Genomic DNA, 20881 nt, shown 5'->3' with positions numbered 1-20881 from the left:
GAAGCCTGAAGGCAAATCACATCAGCATCTCGCCTCATGGTGTTGGTCTGTGACTGAGTCAGCACTCGTTTATGTGTATCTCATTATGTACATAACGGGTCATTTTTTGTGCAACTGGAGTCAGAAAGTCTTTGGCAGAAACTGTTTAGGTCAGTTTCAAAACTAATTTTTCTGCAAATATAAAAGTAAAGTGCAAACAGGAACGGTCTTTCCATTAGTGGGGCTCTCTGGCCTTAGTGACACAGGAATAACACTTTGTTAAAGTGTCTGTTCTGTATTTTTATATTTCTGTCAGCCTTCACTTTTACCCCACGACATTTGCTCAATATAATATATACATTATATTTCCCCTATGTATCACTCGTATTTTAAAGAAACTTGATAGCCTGATAATGCAGGCTGCATCTACGCAGGTTGGCAGATGCTAGATGCGGGTACATTAAATATCAAAAGATGAAATGATGATAAATTAATGTCAGGTACTTTAAGACTTTTGCTTAAGTAATTTGTAAGTTAAAAAAAGGTTGCTTTTTTCCCTCCCTGCTCTTGATTATGTGAAAATTGTTGAGTTGTTGGGTTCCTCTCTATAATGTTTTAAGGTTCTGATGTAAGAACTTTACTATCATAAGTGCCTTGAAATAACTTGTGATTTGTAAAAGGTGACTTTAACTTTTGCCAAAATCATTTTCGGGTTACATATCTGTACATTTTCTTAAGTGTGGCTTTCGGTCTGCCTTTCAGTGCTTAATCTAAACTAGTCTAGCACTAATCTAACATCTAAATGCTATTGTATAAATAACTGTGTTAAACTGATGAGGAAATGTAATAAATCCCAAAGGGCTGGAACTACAGTATATCGAGTGTATTGTCAGTACTCAGTTTTTCCCTTTTTATTTCTGTCATGTGTTTTTGTTGGATGCTCCCATGCTGTAGCAGTTAAGAGTTAAGGATCATCCAGGTTATAAGAAGGCATTGTGATGTTTTCTTTCTCTACAGTGAACACTGATCTTCAACTAATTTTGCTCAAACCTTTACTGACATCACACTGTAAAGGAGTGACATGGTTGATTTGCAAGTTCAGATATAAATATGGAAGTTTCATGAGGTTGCGTTCTACTTAGAGGTCCTAATTTTATACTACTATCATCTTGATGGGAAGTTCAGTAAATCAATCAATCAATTGCTCATCTTAAGGCAAGTTACAGAGGACTATTAACAAAATGTTATTTTTTTTGGTTTTCCAAAGGAGTTATAGGGGAATTAAATTCTGATTGTCACCAGAAGGTGGCGGTGTATATCTGTTGCTCTTACTGCTTATGGTTAGGATGCTGTATGTGGTAGAAGAGAAGTTGTATTGGCCTTTGTCAGTTCTTGTCACATTGCTGAAAGACTTTCCTTTGTTTAGCTGTTTGGTAAATACAGATAACAACTTTTTTTATATATATATTTCTTGTAACCAGTTAAAACAACCGTCTTGTTTATTTGCCATTTCAAGTCAATTTAGAGAGCGGTGACTGAGCTGTGCAGATATAAACTAGGACATATCATGCTCATTCACAGGGTGAGGACAGTACATGTAAACTGCGTATAGAATCAAACAGCCCTCCTATCCATTTATTAATCAATAATTTGATATGGTCAATTGTAATTGAGCTTGTAAGTGTCGCTATGAAATTCCTTTATTAAGAGCTTGAATAGTTACTCTGATTGTATAACTGGTCAAGGGCATTTCTATGCAATAACAGAAAATAGAGGCATCCTGAATGTAAACTTAAGAACATATAGGAAAAGGTCATTAGAGTGAAAGTTAACATGATGGTGGTGAGACCGTCCATATCGGCCTTCCTGACTGTAAAACCCATCAGGAATGAACAGTTTGTTGGTTTGTTTGTTTGTTTGTTTGTAACTAAGCCGTGCTCATGAAATCTCTGCTGTCGTCAGAGATTTAGGCCTGGTGACGGTAGAGCCATCATTAGTTAATCCACTCACTGCTCCGTCCACTTGTCTTCACTTGTAATCTTGAATGAATGTACTGGGTCAGCGGTTGTAGCCTAATTTTTCCAGTTATTGATTTGGTGAACTCTCCCTGACCCGTTTCGACAGTCAATGAAAATGAAGTATGTTGTTGGGCTGGAGAAGTCAACGACAGTTCATGAAATCGGTCTCGATTCTGAGAGAGGCTTGGAAAGGCTGAAACAAAGTGATATTGACGTCAGCACTCTCAATTCCGTGTCTGATCAATCGCAGATAGATTCTGCTCCACCGTGACCCGTCTGTCTGTCTGTCTGTCTGTCTGTCTGTCTGGTTCCAGACAAAATTAGAATGATGCCGAGTAAATATGCACACATCATTAACTAGGACGGGGTATGGTTGGTTAGGTAGTAACAGAGGGGCGATGGGAGAGAGGCAACACCGAAGAACACTGCAAACCAAACTGTCAGGAGCAGATTGTAATACATTGAGATGCCAATCTTATACAATATCATGTACTTTTAGAGGTGTATTACAGACCGGCTTCTATGGTATAAGCATTTCGAGGGTGGATCAAAAAGTTCAGAGACTGCTCCAGTCGTGCCTGAACAATGCGCAGCACCGTGAGGTGCACAGAGCAGCAGGACTCTACAACCCGAATGAAACGAGTAAGTTTTACTAATTTCTTCACTTGATCAAAATCAGCACCTGAGTTTTGCATGTTTTTGTGAGTGCTGGTTTGTTGTGCATGATTATCTCTCTGTGGACATGACCAGAGGACGCTCTACAAAATTTGATGTCAAACTTCTGGAAATTGGCAACGAAAACCCTTAAAATGCCTCAGAAGCCCACGGCAACGAGTCACTGAGCCTGAATATGTTGTTCTGATTGACGTTTCTTGTTTCCGACGGGCAGAACGTCACAATCCAAAACTAAAAAAGGCTCATCGGGTCAGGTGTGCAACCAGGTGGATTTCCTTTGACATCTGCGGGGTTGTGCACCGTGAATTTGTCCTCCAGGTTCAGACTGTCAACACCGAGCTTCTGAGGCATCTGTGACAAAACATTCAGTTTTGAACTGAACAGTCTGAACTGTGATGCGATGGCACCTTGGTTCTCCAACATGACACTGTGCCTGCTCGAAGCACATAAAAAAATACAAAATACAATAACACAATCAGCGCTCCCCACCATTCCTACTTTAAGGTTTCAGCTCCCTGCTACTTCTTTCTATTCACCAATAATTTGTTACAAACTTTGATGTTTATGAGGGTTAGAGAGTTCTGGGACCTAACATTGTGTGCGTGTGTGTTGTAACACTTTGTGAACCAGACATCAGTGTGAGTAATTCTTCAGACTCTAAAAGATCATAAGATAGGAGATGTTAATGTGATGGAAATGAGAACATCTGTTGGCTGAATGTGTCTTTGTGAGATCATGTTGGACTTGAAATGAGAACATCTGTAGGCTGAATGTGTCTTTGTGAGATCATGTTGGACTTGAAATGAGAACAACATATCTGTCGTTTCATCAATACCAACTATTTTAATCTGACCCCCGCTGAAAGGAAATCCAGCTAATCATAGATGGATTTCTCTGAAAAGCCTGAGGCGAGCATCTTGTTTTGATTTTAATGTTGGAATCACAGTATTCCTAAGTGCTTTATTGCACTTTCTGTTCCCATCACGGAGGATATTGAATATAAAAAAAAAACAGTTTTAAGATGGTTATTTTCCAAACAAAGTCATGTATGAAAATGAAGCTCATTATTGCAGAGTTTATAGCTATAAACTTAATTTATGCCATTGGATATACATGACAAAATTGAAACGCCTAATAATGCATTAAGAATGGTTTGAATGGATGCAGCTGTGTCGATGTTTACGAACATCTGTTTGTTGATTCTGTATTGACACTTGTATAAGGAGAGATGCTTCACTGCCTTCCCCCTTCAAGCTCTTTTCTCATCATCTTTCATGGCTGCCGCCGGCATTATTTCTGTCCCGTGTTGTCTGGACTCAGAGCGCCGTGTGTTCTTTGGCTGCTAATCCTTTTAATGCCAGATTTCACCCCACATTATTCAAACCTGCTGCTCACACACCCATCACTCGTTATGTAACGTGGGTCGTGCGTGTGTGTGTGTGTGTGTGTGTGTGTGTGTGTGTGTGTGGAGGTTTGGAGCCTCATCTGTAACAGGTTGCTACTCCTGCCTCTCAGTACTAAAGTAACTAAATAATGCAGGAATCATTTTCTCACCAACTTTACTGCAGATTGATTTTATGGTCTGAAGCAGAAGGTCTACCTGCTGTAATTTAGCCTTAAGTGACCTTTAAGGAAGTTAGATGACCTTAAGGTGTTTGTCCATTTGCTATGTTTAATTTTTTGAAGTTTTCCTTTGTTTTGGGGCTGAATTGTCTGCAGTGCTTTAGGCTGATTAACATTTTGGCATACTAAGTTGGTTCTGACAGCCCTGTCAGTATTTATGTTCACCTGGGCTGGAAGGTAATGTTGTAAAACATATTCCCCCCCCCCCCCCCCCCCCCCCCCCCCCCATTTTACAAATATATATGTTGGTCAAATTGTTTTCACAACGATTCCAAGTAAATTGTATATACAAGCGTTTGGCCCAAAGATTTAAAACACCGAGTGGAAATGTCTATCAGAATAAAAGGAAGCAAACTGAAAGCGCTCTCGGGCAATCAGTCAACGTACAGTATATCTGAAACGGGTATTTGTCTGTGCTCCCTCGCTCCATGACTCATTGAGACGGTACGAATGCCGAGGCGGTGGTCTCGGCCATTCTAGCCCTTGTGTCTCTAGTCGACTCTCTCTCCCTCCTTCTCTCCCTCTGCTGTGTGTGTGTGTGTGCGTGTGTGTGTGCGTGTGTGTGATATTAGTACAGAACCGGGACTAAGGACTTGCTGCTGTCAGCCCAAACGCTCCAATAGCACCTCTCTCTCTCTTGCGTATGGAGGCCAAAATGGCCACTCATCATTCCTCCCTGCATCTCTGACTAACTCACTCAGTAGCTCTGTGTCATTCTCCATAGTCAGGGTGTGACTATGGGAAAACCTCTGCCAGGGCTTACTGGTAAAGTCTGTGTGTGCTTTCCACTATCAAACTACAGTTCAGCCAAAAGCCTTTACAATTCAACAATTCAATAGGCCTCTTTTTTTTTTTTTTTTTTTTTTTTTCATCACTGGGACATGCCAGGCCCCTTTTATTAACATTTTAGAGTTTGCATTTCCCCAGAAAGAGCAGAAATTCCTAAAAATCCTGTTTCCTGCAAAACACACCAAAAAATAAAACAAAAGCCGTAATGAAACCAGAATCAAATCCGACCTATATATATATATATAGCATTTCTCTCATTGCAATTAAAACGAAAACTGGATAGTTAGTCATAACGATGTAGCGCTGAGACTGGAATGAACTGTTTAAATGAAGCGTGTTTGTTTCAGTCATGGAGGCGAGGAGCTTTCGAAAGCAATGATAGTATAAAACAACTCTGGAAATAAGCTGCTGTGTCATGTTTTTGGCTTCTGAATGAGTTATTATCTGAAAATATTGGAAAAATTATGTGGCCGTTCATCACTTTTTGATGTTTGCAATGATGGATGCGGTGTTTTTATTTTACAAAGTGGGCCTTGTTTAGTGGATAACATGCATCAATAGATGTCCTGGCTCATGGTTGCACACACTAAGTCTTGCTTTCTGTCAGTTTTGAGTGTTGTGTGTGTGTGTGTATGTTTCTCATGTTGACGCCGATTGTCTTATTTATTATTTGCTTATATTTTTGTCACTCCACCAAACCAGACACCCTTTTTTCAGTGTTTTTTTTTTTCTTTTTTCTTTTTCCGCATGATTTAAGTCTGAAAAGAATCCACTGAGATTCACGTTGAGCCCGGTCAGATTTGCACTGAACAGAAGGTGAACTTTAAGGAGTGTTTAGATGATGACATGGTGGTGACTGCTGCTTGTTAAGACTCTTTAGCACTCCTTTAGCAGCTCGTCACTACAACTTTGAAATTAAGCTTGATGCTCCAACAGCATCGCCTGTTTAGCCTCACCTCGGATTTGATCTAAAACTGGTTTCGGTGTAAAGTTCTTGTTTGCTTCATGTTTCAAGATCAGCAGCACAGATGTGTGATGCCCCAGCAAAGACATGTGTTTGTGCATTTGCGGATAAATAGCCTGGAAAACACAGAACTTATTTTGTCAGCTTGAATACTGAGAATAAAACATGTTTCCACATTGCACACTTCATCAATATCGGCTTTTGCTCGGATCATTTTTGAAGAAAAAAAAAATAAGGAGAAACATCTGTGTTGCCAGCTGCTGTATTCACCCTCGTACAAGAAGTGATCATGTCTGTTCACAGAGACCCTCACACAGGGGACACGGAGCTTACAACTAAATTGTATTACGGAGAAGTGAGGTAGTCGGCCGGTAGGTTAGCGTTTGATTCAAAGTGTTTGAACCCTGTTACGAGTAGTTTACCTAAACCGGTATGCTGCGGTAGGACCGTATGACACACCCAGAAATCATGTGCTACTGATTCACCCCAGCACGCCGAGTCTGTTAGGACAAGTGAAATCCCTCTGCATTGTGCTCATCCTTTACCTGTTGTTTCTTGGCCGGCTGTCTCTAAGCCAGTGGAGGCCCTGTGAGTGCGTGCTGTGTTTTCTATCTGCCGAGGCGCTAAGCCATCTTAAGGCCGCCTTTTCAATGAGAAATGACAAGATAAGACCCCATAGCACAGGGTCTCTGGTCTATCACGCAGAGGGCTGGCATACAAATTCATAGGGGTGCAAAGAAAAATCGCAACTCACTTTGAAAGTGCAAACAAAACCAACAAGTTGACAGGGAGAACATAAACCCGGATGACTTTGACCTCCGAGTGATTGTGACAACCTTGATGTGACAAGAAAAATTGGAGACTTCGGTCACCTTTGACTTTTGGGACAGTTTGGTTCAGTGGACCAACATTCATTTAAATGCTTATAAAATCACATTATTCAAAAGACACATATAATTGTTTGACGGTCAGTAAAACAGCTGATCCGTTATATTTGGAATCGGGGGAGGCTTTGACTGAAATTAGTGCTGTCTGCAGAGTTAAGGCTCAAACTGATTGTACCGCGGTGTCTCAGGCTATAGAGGGCAGAGGGCTTGTGGAGGAGCGGGAAAATCACTGGGCCACATACTAATCTGTGTTGATGGTTTATGTAACTCCCAGCATCACATGATCACACGTCACCACCCGCCCAGTAAGTGTCCGTATTCAGTAATTCACTCTCTAGTCAGCCATTCAAACCCAAAGGGATGACATAGAGGAAAAATGAGGAGCACACACATACAAGCACTGTAACCCTGCACGCTGCCTTTAATTCACTGTGCAGCTGCAGTTGCTCGTGCATCTATAGGCGTGACCCAGATCCGTTCTCTACATTTAAGGAGAAACGAGGGGTGTTCAGAGAACACTAAACAAAGAAGCGCGGAGACACGCCGCTGTGTTACTTTTTGGAGTGTGGATGTTCCTGCTCGCCAGCGGCTCCATGAGAGTGCGGGGAATACGTGTGCAAGGCCATGACGAGATGACTATGAAGCTTTTGTTCTGGGAGCTGGAGCAGCATCTCAAAAGGTAAAATAGAGACAGGGAATCCCCAAGGAGTCTGTGCACTGTAGCACTGCCTCGGCCAATCACTACAGTAGCTGCACACAAAAGGCTGCACGGCTATATTGTCCTTTCAGTTCAGTCATTCATGGCTTCACGGGTGCCGTTAGCATCGAGGGATACTTGGTCGTACTTTTAGTCCTTCTCAATATAATAACTACAGGAGAGAAACTGGAGGGAGTGTTAATGGAAAGTCAAATGTAGAGTAGATGAAATACTGTGTAGTACATATGTGGTATAAATGTAAGCCTGCAGGGGACTGAGTAATTAAACCCACAGCATGTTTTTTTTTTTTTTTTTTGTCACTACATTGCTTGCCGTGCTCTGCTGTTTTTTTTTTTTAAATTTATTTATTTATTTTTTTAAACGTTCTGTTGCTTTTCACATTGGCCCATCTGGTCCTCCATCTCACATAAAGTCATCCTCCTTTTTTTGCAGCACTATATAACAACATATGGAGCATTATCTTTGCTTTACAAGATAAGCCTTTCGGCTTATTTTTTTTATCAATAAGGGACAGATTTGAACAACTGCAGCGTTACAGGAATCCCAACTTAGTTATGGTTACATTTGTAGAGGTTTTCTTAAAAGAAATATGCACTGAGAAGGAGTTTAAAGGCGGAAGAACAGTTACTTATTTGTTAATGGCAGCTGTACAGTCTAATACAGCCCAGTATAACAGTCCTGCACTAAATTTTGACTCCGCAAACTGAAGATTAGTTTAACCGGATGGTGATTTTCGAGGCCACAGTTGTTGGTGACGTTGCGGTAGATTACATTATATTAAGAGGTGGTTCTAATATGGTCAGCCCCATGTACTGTGTAGTGGTAAAACAAAACAAAAAACCACATTGATATTTTTAAAAATCTACTAAACTGTGAAGAGAGCCAACATCACTATTAATTACCGTCAGCAGAAAGCAGAACACCAGCCATCGCTGGGCTTCATACAGTTTGTGTCATTTCTCTCTGGAGTTGCTTCAGTAGGTCACTGGGCTGCTGGTTTTATACAGCAGAGTAGCAGGGCCGTCAGTGGACTGACCTGCCAATAATACAGGCACGGTAATAACTCTGCAGTGTTTTGTGCTAAATCAAGCACACATACTAATCAAGCAGAACCCTGGTGATGTTAGGTTCCACAAAGTATCACAGCGACTTTGTAAATAGAAAAACGGCACCCGGAGAACATGGTGATATTACAGTGGAGTGTTTGTAAATGAAAGACGTAACTCTGAATTTTTCCCGTTGAAGCGTAAACATTCATTTACAAACCCTGCTAATCTAAACAGACCTTTAAATAGCAGTAGCAATTTGGCTAAATAGCAGTTGTTTTCCGGCACTCTGTGGTCCTTCAACACTGGATTTGTTGTTTAAAGCATGTAAATATTGTTGTTGACAGTTAGCTTATTAAAGAGCCTTTTCTCAGAACAGCGTTTAGTTTTCCTCCTGGACGGCTGCCACGGCAACCAGGTATCTGCTCCTCTGCGTGTTTGGTGTGTACGCCTCTAAATTTGACCACATAACACGTGGGTTTTATTTCCTCCTTGTTGTACCGGCTATTTGGGTGTGGATAATTGGTTTAACCCTCTTCTTAGTCAAAGACCAGACCGGAAGAGATAAGAATGGCTTAGAGCTTCTTCAGGTATTTGTCTTCTTGATAAGCACTCAAGTGTTTGACTGGGAACAAAGACGAGCAGGGTCTGACATCTGTACAAGACACCACGTTCGAGTCCCTCTTTGTGATACGGTTGTGTTATAACGCACAACTGTGTTCTTGATACCCAAATTAGCTGAAGCCCCCCCCCCCCCTCCATTAAAGGTGACTGATATGCCATCTGTTGTGTCATTACAGACTAACTAAGTCTTACAATATTTTAAAATCTTAACAGTTCAACACTTTTAGTCCTCCATTTCTAAATAATGCCAATAATCCTCAGACATGTCAACATCGGTCTCGGGTAGCTGTGTGTCATTCAGGCCCTTGAGGTTCACGTCAGTAGTTCTCAACACTTCACAGCCTGGACCTGCAGTTTGTGACACGGGCTGACCTTGTGAGCTGAGGCCCGTACTGTGTGCACATGGGTGTGATCAGAGGCAAAAGTGCATGTTCAGGAGATTTTGAGGGTTTGGGGGAGTACATTGAATGTGTGAGAGTGTCCTTTCAGAGAGAGTGTAGGGGAGGTGTGTGCGTAGGAGGTGTTGCTTTGTGGATGTCTGAGGCGTCAGTGTGGAGGAGATGTTTTAGGTGTTTCTGTGTGACAAAGATACTCCCTCGCTGTACATTTTTGCGAAGGCATTTTTGGGTGTGTGATAACGTTTGAGTCGGATTGATCCACCATGTCCTCCGTCTCCTTAAAGACAGAAAGGGACCAACATACATGGGTCATGCTGTTAACAGTGAGATTTGACTGACAACGTCTCCTTTGCTCTTTTTCAGTTAAACCTGTTGGGCCGTGCATGCGTATTGGTTGTACATTGGGACCATTGCGTCTGTGTTAATCTGTTACACACCAGGTTTCCAAGTGTGACACCATTTGTATTGATGGATGTCTGTTTCAATAGTTCCAGCTTTCAGTCTCGTGCTTTAACAGTCTCAAACATCATGTTTTCACCCTTTGAGCTCAGGGTAATAATTTATATTTTGAGGCTTTTTGTCAGGATGTCTTAATGTGGCTCATCCTCAGTTCTGCAGTACTATACAGAAACACAAGGGGGCAACATATGTGTACAGAAGACAGCACTGAATGGCAATCTGAAGCATTTTGATTCCCACAGAGCTCATCCGAAATGTACTCTTAACTATCCTCTTGATTTTGTGGTGATACCGTAAAAACACACATCACCTAAAAACTGATGGTATGGAAAAACATGTAATGTTATAGTTGTGGAGATAAAAACGAGATTACATCTCTTAAGTGGTTCAGTTGGAGTGAACCCCTGCGTTTAAAACGTCCCTGTAGCAGTCGACAAGTTACATTCAAGCAGAAGCTGATTGTTGTCGCAGTAATTTAACGGTCTTAAATCGTGCCCTTCCCCGGCCTGTTTTTCAGCACCACAGCTCTTTCTTCCTCCTCTGCCATCCGGTTTTCCCCGGTTCCATCCACCTCCTCTCTGTTGCCGGAATATTTTATGCAAAAAGCGCGTCAGCTGAGCGACAGGTGGGGGCGTTCCCGAATAAATTATCCAAGCTGCCTCCGCCTCGACCAATCAGGAGCCGGCTCGTCGGCGTGTCGCCGGATAAATTATGCGGAGCTTTGTCCCCCCCGTCGAGCTGCAGATATTTCGTGTATTCGCCGAGATGAGCTGACCTTGGGTTGTAGCTTTGCCGCTGCGGTCGGTGCACGAGCTTCAACCGGACCAGAATAACGAGAGAGAGAGAGAGAGAGCAGCGCGCGTGGATGTACGCAGCGGACCCGGTCGCGAGGAGGTCGAGTTGGGACGCGGACTATTAAACATGAACAGCATGGACCCGCCGTGCTACACCGTGGCTGTGGATCTGTGCCAGCTGAGAAATTTCTCCATATCGTTTCTGTCGTCGTTGCTGAGCGCAGAGAGCTCGCACGTCAAGCTCGACAATAGGTAAAATACCGTGTGGAGAGAGAGAGAGAGAGACCGCGGCGGGATGGAGGCCGCCGATGCTACACACACACACACACACACACGCGCGCGCGCACACACACGGCCGTTGAGGCCTTCCTGGAAGAGTGCGCGTGAGAAATGAAACCAGGCCGTAGATTTTGTAGAAATTTCCAGTCGCTTCCTGTGACGGCCCGCATTTCTGTGAAGGAGAGCGACGCTGGTTTTCGGTGGAGGCTGCGCTTCTCCATCTTTTTTTTTTTTTTTTTTTTTTAACTCCGCGGCACAGTTTTGTTTTCTTAAAAAAAAAAAATTAAAAAATGTTTATGTTTCTTTTTGTCCTCGCTGCAGTTCGTCGGGAGCCAGCGTTGTGGCCATAGACAACAAGATTGAACAAGCAATGGTGAGTTTTCCAACAGTTTCTCTTTACGCTGCTTTTACTCCATTTTATGCAAAGGGAAGGTGTCGTTATTTTAACAAAAATAGGACTAAAAGCAAATAAACGGTCTTGGGGAGAGGGCTAGTTTTAATTCTTTATTTCCTGCACACGTCTATGTACCCGTGCAGTTTCATCATCGTGTTGTTGACGGTGTGTTTTCATTTGAAATCTCCGGCAACAAAACACAAACTAACTTAAGTTAAATGAATGCTTTTACTCCATATGACTCTGTAAAATGTATTATATTCAGTGGCCCCGTTTTTAAAAAAAAAAAAAAAAAAAAAATACTGATCAGAAACTAGCTTAAATCTATCTTTGTTTATCGCTACCTTAAAAACCAACCGCTGTATCCAACTTGAGACAACATCACGATGTTTTTTTTTTAATTTTTTAATCGGTAATAACGTGTTGGATTACGTGTGGTGTTGTTAAAAATGATTTGAATTCAGCGTTTTATTCCCGGAAAGCCAAACAGCGCTTTTGTTTTCTGTTTCTGTTGTCGCTGCTGCCAGCGCTGTTGCTAGGCAAACTAAAAGACTCACACGCCCGGTTATAAATATCTCGGCCTCTGATTGGCTGATACTGAAATGGAGGGTTAACGATGACGTAGCAGCCTGGGAAAACTCTCCCACATCTTTTCCTTCATCATCATCTTATTGTATTATCACACGATTAGTTCAGATAATGCCTTTGCTTTTAAAATGCTGTTTGCGCTTATCTTTTTATGCATTTAGGTTGCAATCATTTTGATGTTGTCATTTTGGCGTGTTCATTTTTCCCCCCATTGGCATTTCAGTAAAATAAGACATTTCTGTTAGTTTCATCCTGCTGCTTTTAAACAGATGAATGGAAGTTATTTTGAGAATCATGCAAACCGGGTGCACTCGGGTGAAGCAATGTCCATCGGGCAGTTATGAATAATTGTGACAGTTTCACTTGGTAGAGATGGTTTAAAAAGAAAACCAACTTTTAAGGTAAGTTTGGAAAATATTGTGCGGTGGAAGAGGTCACAAGGTCAGGTTCTCAAAATCATTACAAATTCCTCGACGAGCAAAACGTTTAACATCCACACTGTATAAGATCAAACGTTTTTGTTCAAAGTTTACATGTTAAAGATGTAACTTTGACCGTTATACTATAGATTCAACAGTGCACTTTACCGGCTCTGTATATGTTAGCTGTATCTTTACATTTGTATCTTGTGTATTTCTTATCATTTTATGAGGTTCATTTGTGGCCTGATTTTTCATGTTCAACTTCATGAAAAATCCAAAATGTAAAAACTAATAAGCCTTTGGATAAACAAGGTTGAGGAACTTATGGGTTAGTGCTTGGATGCCAAATATTGGACTTTTTGTTTATATGCTGATATTAGGCCTACTGCAGTTAGTGCATTTATTCGGCTGACAACGGTCATTTTACAGAACCGTAAAAAAAAAACGTTTTTGATTCATCTTTATAAAAACAGCTGGATGAAACTAACATAATAGTCACATCTGCTTCACTATTTCCACATGGTTCTTCCACCATTTGTGGTTCGACTGATGTTGTTTTAACGACGTGATATTGTTGCACCTCCTACTTCTGCTGCAGTTTAATGGGGTGGAGAATCAGCATCACCGGCTGTTTATCTGGAGGCCTTTAACTTCTAATATTTTACCTCATTTCGAAGGGCATTGATTGACATAAACATCATGGATTTAGTCGCAATGCCAAACGGCACAGCCAACAAATGGCTTTTCTTCCTCATAAGCTGTATGTGTCTTTGTATAAAATACTTAGGCATGAAATGGATCGAAAAAGATCATTAAATTGTTAATCAAAATCATTTGCCATGCTCATGCCAGGCCGAGCTGATAGCTTCCATTGCTGAAATGTTTCATGCCCAACATTTTCCACCTAATTCCAGACATAATCAAGCCTCAAATTAACATTTTGATTGCGCTTAATTTTATTGTGATGACCGCCTGGTAGATGTAGACATAAAATAATAACTTAGATTATGTAAAACATATTTATTATTATTATTTATTTTCTTTCAAACAAAAGATTCATCCTACTTCAACACACTTAGATGGAGACATTCATGGCAACTCATTCATGTTAAGTTTAAAAAATTAAAAAAAATAAAAAAAACCTCTCCACTACAGAATATTGATGATTGATTTTCATGCTCGACGCAGTAGGCTTGAGGATGTTGTGCTGTGTGCACTCTCGCAACAAGCACACGGCATCGAGCATTTAATGATAATTAAAGACTCATTTTAAAAACCGGTCAAATCTCCAGAAATATTCACTTTGGGACCATTTCCTCTTTTCCGTTTTTAAGCTTTTGTCGCCCTACGCTGATCAGCATCCCTCGTTGGGTGCTTGACTTTTTTTTTTTTGCTGACGTGACCTCGACGGTCACGAGCCTTTCCCCTCGGTGTGTTTCAGGACCTGGTGAAGAGTCACCTGATGTACGCTGTGCGCGAGGAGGTGGAGGTCCTGAAGGAGCAGATCAAGGAGCTGATAGAGCGCAACTCTCAGCTGGAGCAGGAGAACACGCTGCTGAAGACACTAGCCAGTCCAGAACAAATGGCCCAGTTCCAGGCCCAGGTTCAGACGGGCTCTCCGCCCGCCCCTCCAACAGTGGCCACACCGGGACCCCCGAGCGCCGCCACCCTCGCCCAGCCCGCTTCGCACAGCTCTGGCCCGTCGGCGTAGCCCGGCCTGCAAAGACAGACGGACGGACGGACGGACCGACTCGACAGACATTTTTTTTGAGTTCTGCTACAGCTGCAGAGCCAAAGTTTGCCTTCCACAGCAGGAGGTTACGCTGTTTAGACAAGAATTTGCACATATTTATCTCAGAAGGAGTTCAGCCGGTGGGACAAGTGGTGCTGTGCTGCGAGGCACAGTGGAGGGTGACAATCTGGAGATGCTGTACGGAGGAGGAGGAGGAGGAGGAGGAGGGGGGGGGGGGGGGGAAGGGAGGGGGGTTGTTTCTGAGGAAGATGAATCATCAAACATTTGCCAAATAACCCTTGGTCATCAACTATAATGTCTAACCAAGGAGAAACAAAACAGCTTATCAGCGGCGACCATATACTTAACTATAGATTTAAATAAATCACTGTGCCTGTGTCTGGATTTTAAGTGATGTCGATGATGACGACGGCGGCCGAGCGGCAGGAGGTGGAGGATTGTATTTTGCTGAATGATGTAAATAAAAGCAGTTCTCTCTCAAGGCAAGATCCTAAAGTCCCAGGTCGAAAAAGAAAGAGAGAGAGAGAGAGAGAGAGAGAGAAAAAAAGCCTTCTCAGAGTGACAAATGAAGAATGTGAGCAATTATTATCATGACAAAGTCCCCATCTGGAATGGGGAAGTCCGGGGCGGGAGGGTGCGGGTGGATATTTTGAACATCACTTGGCAGCATCGATGACGTTACTCCAGCTGTGGGGTTGACGGGACGAACAAAACACGGTTTCTTATGGAGATGATGATAAATCTATTTTCAGTATTTCACTTTCAAGCTCCTCATTTTTGCCCTCGACAAAGCTCATCATCGCTGTTTCCTCGACCCCGCCGTGGCATGTAATTTCAACTTTATCCGACAGGGTCGAGACTTTGGGCTAAGCTGCATTTTATTTTTTTTCTTACCAGTTTGATGGGCAGAAGATGATGTATATTTCTGTATAGTGTAAGTACCATGTAAAATACTGGAGGAGGAGGAGGAGGAGGAGGAGGAGGAGAAAAACAACAGATGCTATCTAGGTCACACAGATTGATGCAGGTGAGCAGGAAGGCGCTGGTCTGTGTCACCTATTTTTAATGCTGTATTTTCAGGACAGTGGATCGACAGGAGTTTAGGTTTATTTAAATGACGACACGTACAAGTGTTGTCCCCGTACTGCTACATTAACTCTTGACTGTAAAATCATTTTCACTCGACTCTCTTCATTTTCTTTCTCAAGTATCACACTTTTTTTTTTTTTTTTTTTTTTAATTTTTTTTTTTTTTAACTTTTGACAGTGAAGTACTTTTTGGATGAACAATATCTTTAAAAACTCGACCTTTAAAGAAAAAGAAAAAAAAAAATACAAAAAATACAAACTCTGGAGCTGTTCTTTCTTTTTCATTCTGTGTATCAGTTGTATGCTCATGTTCTGTGCATGTTTCCGCAAAGACCGGATGAGATAATGAAACAAAACATACCACAATTGCACTTGACAGCTGCACTTCACAACTTTCAATAAACATGCTTAAAGAAGAATAACGAGCTGGTCGTCTTCTCTTTCCTCTCGTCCACCAGGCGGGCGAATGTGAACCCGGCCTCCGAACGCCGATCGATCAGTCACTTGTGATGTCACGCGGGTGTACCGGAGCAGCCCAATTTGGGGCCCACGGGCCAAGTTTGGCAGCTTCTTTGTTTTGGTCCAAAGTGGCATAAGTGACTATGAACCGACGGTTTTGTGCAGCCAAGAAGTACATAATAGGGAGTTTTACCGCAGTGTGCAGCATAGTGCTGCTGTTAAGCTTCAATTATATTGGGTCTCGTCTACAAAACGTTACGATATTCTCTCTCGCATCTCTCTCCCGGTGAAGCTCGTGTGCTTGTTAGTGTGTCCCGCAATCGCTGACTTTGGGCTGCCGGCCGAGATGAGAGATCGAGGCAGTCGCGCACGGGCGAGAATGATGTCACAATCATTTCTGCAAATAATAAAATTCCTGCCGTGCAGATGAAAAAGGTTATTTTTGTTGAAATTTTATTTTAGATGTGCAATTTTAGTTTTGTGTAAAATACATGACATTTTGATTGGGTTTGGTGAGAGGGAAACCATATTTAAACTAGAATTACCGCCTAGCGATTGAGTGCGTCTGATGGTTTACGTGCATATCTGTCATAACCCATCTGGGTGCTTCTGCGAAGAAGCTTTTCATTCTAAAATGTGCGTAGTTCACGCGCAACTTCTATCCTGACAGCAACATCTATACATGTCATGAAAACCTCCTCATACAGTATGGCATCTCTGTGACATTTTGGACAACATACTCTACTGCAATAATTGTATGACATTTTGGCCAACAAAGTTTAGTGATAGTTTTATGAAATTTTGGAGAACGTGCTATAGTATGACTTTTTTTTTCTTTCATATTTTGAACGACATGCTGTAGTATGACTATTTTTCATGTTTTGTTTCCAAATTTCCATGAAAAAAATTTACCTTTCAAAATTTCCAAAAAAGGTCAAATTTACCTTTCAAAATTTCCAAAAAAGGGAAAAATTCCCTTTCAAAATGCTATAGTAAAAGTGTTTTTTAATTGACAAGCATGTCTCCGGTGGGAATCAAACCAATGACCTTCTCAATGAAAGGCACCAGCAGTGTAGTGACACCATTGTGCCTGTGATAATGTGACTTTCTTTGGTGCTTTTGAGGACATGCTATAGTCTGACTTTTTTTTTTTTAGATATTTCGGACGACTTGCTATAGTATGACTTTTTTTTCACATTTCGTTCAGGATCACCTGGACTATGACTTTTTTTTCACATTTCGTTCAGGATCACCTGGACTATGACTTTTTTTTCACATTTCGTTCAGGATCACCTGGACTATGACTTTTTTCAATCGAAGGCAAAGTTCACTTTCCGCATTTTGACATTGAAATTTCCTAATTTAAAATATTCATTAAAAATAACCCGTAATAGCTGGCGAAAAACGTTGACTGGATTCCCGTTCAGGAGAATGTCGACTATGACCCCGAGAAATATCAAAAGTTTGCCTTTTTTTCATATTTTCGACATACTGTCGAAAGATACTTTTGAAAGACATTTTGTCTTCGCGTTCAACATTCTCAAAAAAGTATGACTTTTTTCATGGTTTGGACGAGATACTATAGTGGTTAGGAATTTAAAGGCAAATAAAAATTTGTATTGTCAAAAAGTGTTTTGCCCGTCATTTGAACATGAATAAAACAAAATCCTGAATAGGTGGCGTTAAACAATGAGTGGATTCCTGTTAAAGTCCCTCCTGACTATGACCCTACTTTATATCAAGAGTTTATACCTTACAGTTACTGAGAAAATCGAAGGCAAAGTTCACTTTTTTCACATTTTGACATTGAAATTTCCTAATTTAAAATATTCATTAAAAATAATCCGTAATAGCTGGCGAAAAACTTTGATATTTTTCAGGGTCATAGTCGAGATTCTCCTGAACGGGAATCCAATCAGAGAATTTAAAGGCACATTTTTTTATCGTCAAAAAGTGAATTCTCCCTCATTTGAACATGAATAAAACAAAATCTTTTGTTTTGTACATTTAAGCGTAAAGACTAAAATATCCAAATTGTCCAAAATATGTAAAAAAAAGTCTTACTATAACATGTCGTCCGAAATATGAAAAAAAAGTCACACTACTTACACAAACTTATTAAACAGCAGAACTGCATGACATTAATGGTTAAGAAGACAATTTCTCAGTCTGCAAGAAAATACATCCACACAGTCAAATTAAACTCTCGAACACTCCCGAGAATGAATCAAACAATCCATAAATTCGCTGCATTGCTTCGGTACCCCTTGTGACTTACTTCGGGACAATTTTTGTTGAGAAACGAACATCTTTTTTTTTTTTTTATCTGCTTTTACTCCACCTTTCTACCTTCTTACTACGTCTCACTCTAACCTCCATCTCTCTCTCAGGGGAACTCAGCTGTTATTTTCTGTCGTCGTCTCCGCCACTGCCCTCTGCTGGACTACAATGGCAACAGCAAATGGGGAAAAGACAGATTAAACCCACAGGGACCTTGGTTTAATTTGAGTGGGTTACATAGAGCTGATAAAATAACCATTACCCAATAAATGTTTCCTCACCACAACCATCTTCTACTCTATTGATAAAAACATTAAAACATACAAAATGTGGAGCTACTATAGTCTTTTTCTTAAAATTATAAATATTAAAGACTAAATAGCCCATTCTACAAAATATCACTACTTTTTAGCCTAATTAAGGACAGGGGCTCTGCCCCCTGGAGCATGGCCGACTCCGGGGGACTGTCCCCGGGTAGGGTGTCTGGTGGTAATGGTCGACACACCCTTTGACCCTGAGGTACACCAGGTACTGAGGTACAGTGGAAATCCCCACCAAAAAGTACCAAAAGTGGAAGTAACACCAGGATTGTCTATCTAAATCCTTTCCTCTTCCTTGGAAAGGGTGAAACCCCACCAATGTCCCCATGGAAATGGATACTGAAAACGGTTATATCAGACTCACTTGCGCTAATCTCTTCTATTTAAAAAAACAATAATAATAAGAATAATAAGAATAAAATGATAACAAATGGAAAAATCCACTACCAAACCAACACAACCCAAACACCTCGGAGGTGCCACTCCAGTTCGGAGAGCTTGACTGACATACGGCGGCCTGTACATTTACCTTTGACTCTATACCAAACTGCTGGACTCAATGAGTTTATTATAATAAAAAAAAATAAAAAAAATAACCCTAACCGCCCAATGTTGATAATATGGTTAAACGCTTGTGCTAAATCATTTGTATGATCAAGTTTATCATTATTTTGAGATACTAGGTTCATATTTTGAGATACTATGTCATTATTTTAAGACATAAAGTCATTATTTTTCAGGTTTCTCATTATTTGATGTTCAATGAGATTTTTTGATAAAACCAAAGAATGAAAAAGAAATGGCTTCCAATAAGCAGGGCAGAGACATCCTGTAGTGCTGATAATCATGCTTTATTAAATCAATAATTGGAGAAAAACTCAAGGAGGCTGCGAAAATAGTCAACGCTACAACTCTAACTTCAATCAAACCAAAGTGCAGGGCGACACGCGACACCATCTCATCCTCTTCGAGCGCAGCAGTCGTTGGATTCAGCCGCGGTACATCTGCTTGGCGGGGCCCGGCTTGATTGACAGTTGAGCTTCTAAAAACTAACACACAAACTGCACACACACTGCAGACCTCCAAGAGACAGCTCTGCCTCTGCAAACAAGCAGAGGAGGACTCTTATTGAATGTGATTGGCCAGGTTGATGGTAAAAACTGAAGAGCCTGAGCCAGTGGTTGTTTGCCAGAAGCAGAGCACAAAACAAAAAAGAAACAATTGTGCTCAGGGAGTGCAGGCCGCTCGCACTGTGAGCATGTCATTGAAATGGCGGTATGACATAATCAGTCGGAGCGCGAGGTCCAGTCGTCCTGCTTCCATGAGGGTAAATGAAAACAGCACTCAGGATCTCACGCTCCTGTTACAATGCAAAAGCACCGCTCTCCCTCTCCTCAGCAGTGCGTTCATAGTTTTGTCTCTGATTGAGTTAACGTCAACAGGGAGACTCTCTACCTGTTGAGGCAATCTTAAAGACTTCAACTTATCGTTGAGGCGCAGAGTTTCGTTTCTTGGTTCGACAGGGTATTCGTCCTGGGGAAACTTTCTCCTGTTAAACCACATTTAGTTTCATTTTGTTTCAGTTAATATTATTGTCATAAATAACAATGCATACATTTCCCATAACCGTTAAATTCGGCTATATACATTATGTACATGTCACAGAAAAATGGATCAAAAATCCTAAGTCATAGTTATCCAATATGGCACATTTTATAACAACTTTAGACTTTAGTCTAGTTTGGCATAAATTAATGTCAAGATTGGTACAAAAATAGTTCATATTTACAAGAACAGAAATCCAGATCTTTACCAAGTAGATTATTTTGCTCAATTAATAAATAAAAAGGTATGGAAGTAGGGAAGAGGGGACGTTTGGAGGATTAGATTTTTTTTTTTTTTTTTACACTGATCGAATACTAATGTGAACAGTTGCTGTGTCAGATCCGAGCTCGCTCGACAGTTTCAGGGTGTAGGTTCCAGCATCTTCCGCCTTCACCCCGGTGATGATGAGCGTGGTCAGGTCCTCAGTGGTCTCGATGTGGAAGCGTCCGCCGGCAGTCACCTCAATGGTTTTGCCTCCGCGGGACCACTCGATATGTCTGGCGTCACCAGAGAAGGCGCAGGTGACCGTCAGGACTTTACCCGGCTCGATACTGATGTCCTCCGGCAGAGCTTCGATCCTCGGAGCAGAACCTGGAACCCACAGTGCATGCACGTAAGTGCAATAAGAAAAATCCATTTTTAATGAAACGTTAGCAGCCACAAAACTCTTTCAAAACAGAAAGAGAGGAATGCAAACAAAATTCGATTTTTACATTCAG

General features: G+C 41.3%; 2 protein-coding genes across 5 annotated transcripts in view; one reads left to right on the top strand and one right to left on the bottom strand.

Moving 5' to 3' along the window:
- The window catches only part of tsc22d1 (TSC22 domain family, member 1), a 29502-nt gene extending 14891 nt beyond the window's left edge, over positions 1 to 14611 (top strand). The window contains exons 1-3 of one of the 3 annotated variants that reach the window (XM_069154504.1): positions 7301 to 7614; positions 11575 to 11626; positions 14099 to 14611. In XM_069154504.1, coding sequence (XP_069010605.1) covers positions 7505 to 7614; positions 11575 to 11626; positions 14099 to 14368 — 432 coding nt within the window. In that variant the 5' untranslated portion in view covers positions 7301 to 7504 and the 3' untranslated portion in view covers positions 14369 to 14611. Of the gene's footprint in view, positions 1 to 7300; positions 7615 to 10901; positions 11227 to 11574; positions 11627 to 14098 lie in introns of those variants that run through there. The other 2 variants (XM_069154503.1, XM_069154502.1) reach the window with 2 other exon arrangements.
- A 4778-nt stretch (positions 14612 to 19389) lies between these two features.
- Positions 19390 to 20881, bottom strand: part of ttn.2 (titin, tandem duplicate 2) — a 185012-nt gene continuing 183520 nt past the window's right edge. For both annotated transcript variants that reach the window (XM_069154449.1, XM_069154450.1), the window contains one exon: positions 19390 to 20753. In XM_069154449.1, the coding sequence (XP_069010550.1) occupies positions 20461 to 20753 (293 nt within the window). In that variant the 3' untranslated portion in view covers positions 19390 to 20460. The remainder of the gene's footprint in view (positions 20754 to 20881) is intronic.

Source organism: Embiotoca jacksoni, unplaced genomic scaffold, assembly GCF_022577435.1.
Source record: "Embiotoca jacksoni isolate LCO1_2020_lvr unplaced genomic scaffold, fEmbJac1.0.p SCAF_2, whole genome shotgun sequence".
Classification (NCBI taxonomy): Eukaryota; Metazoa; Chordata; class Actinopteri; family Embiotocidae; genus Embiotoca; species Embiotoca jacksoni.
The sequence above is the reverse complement of the archived record's forward strand: the minus strand, read 5'-3'. Positions and strand labels throughout refer to the sequence as shown.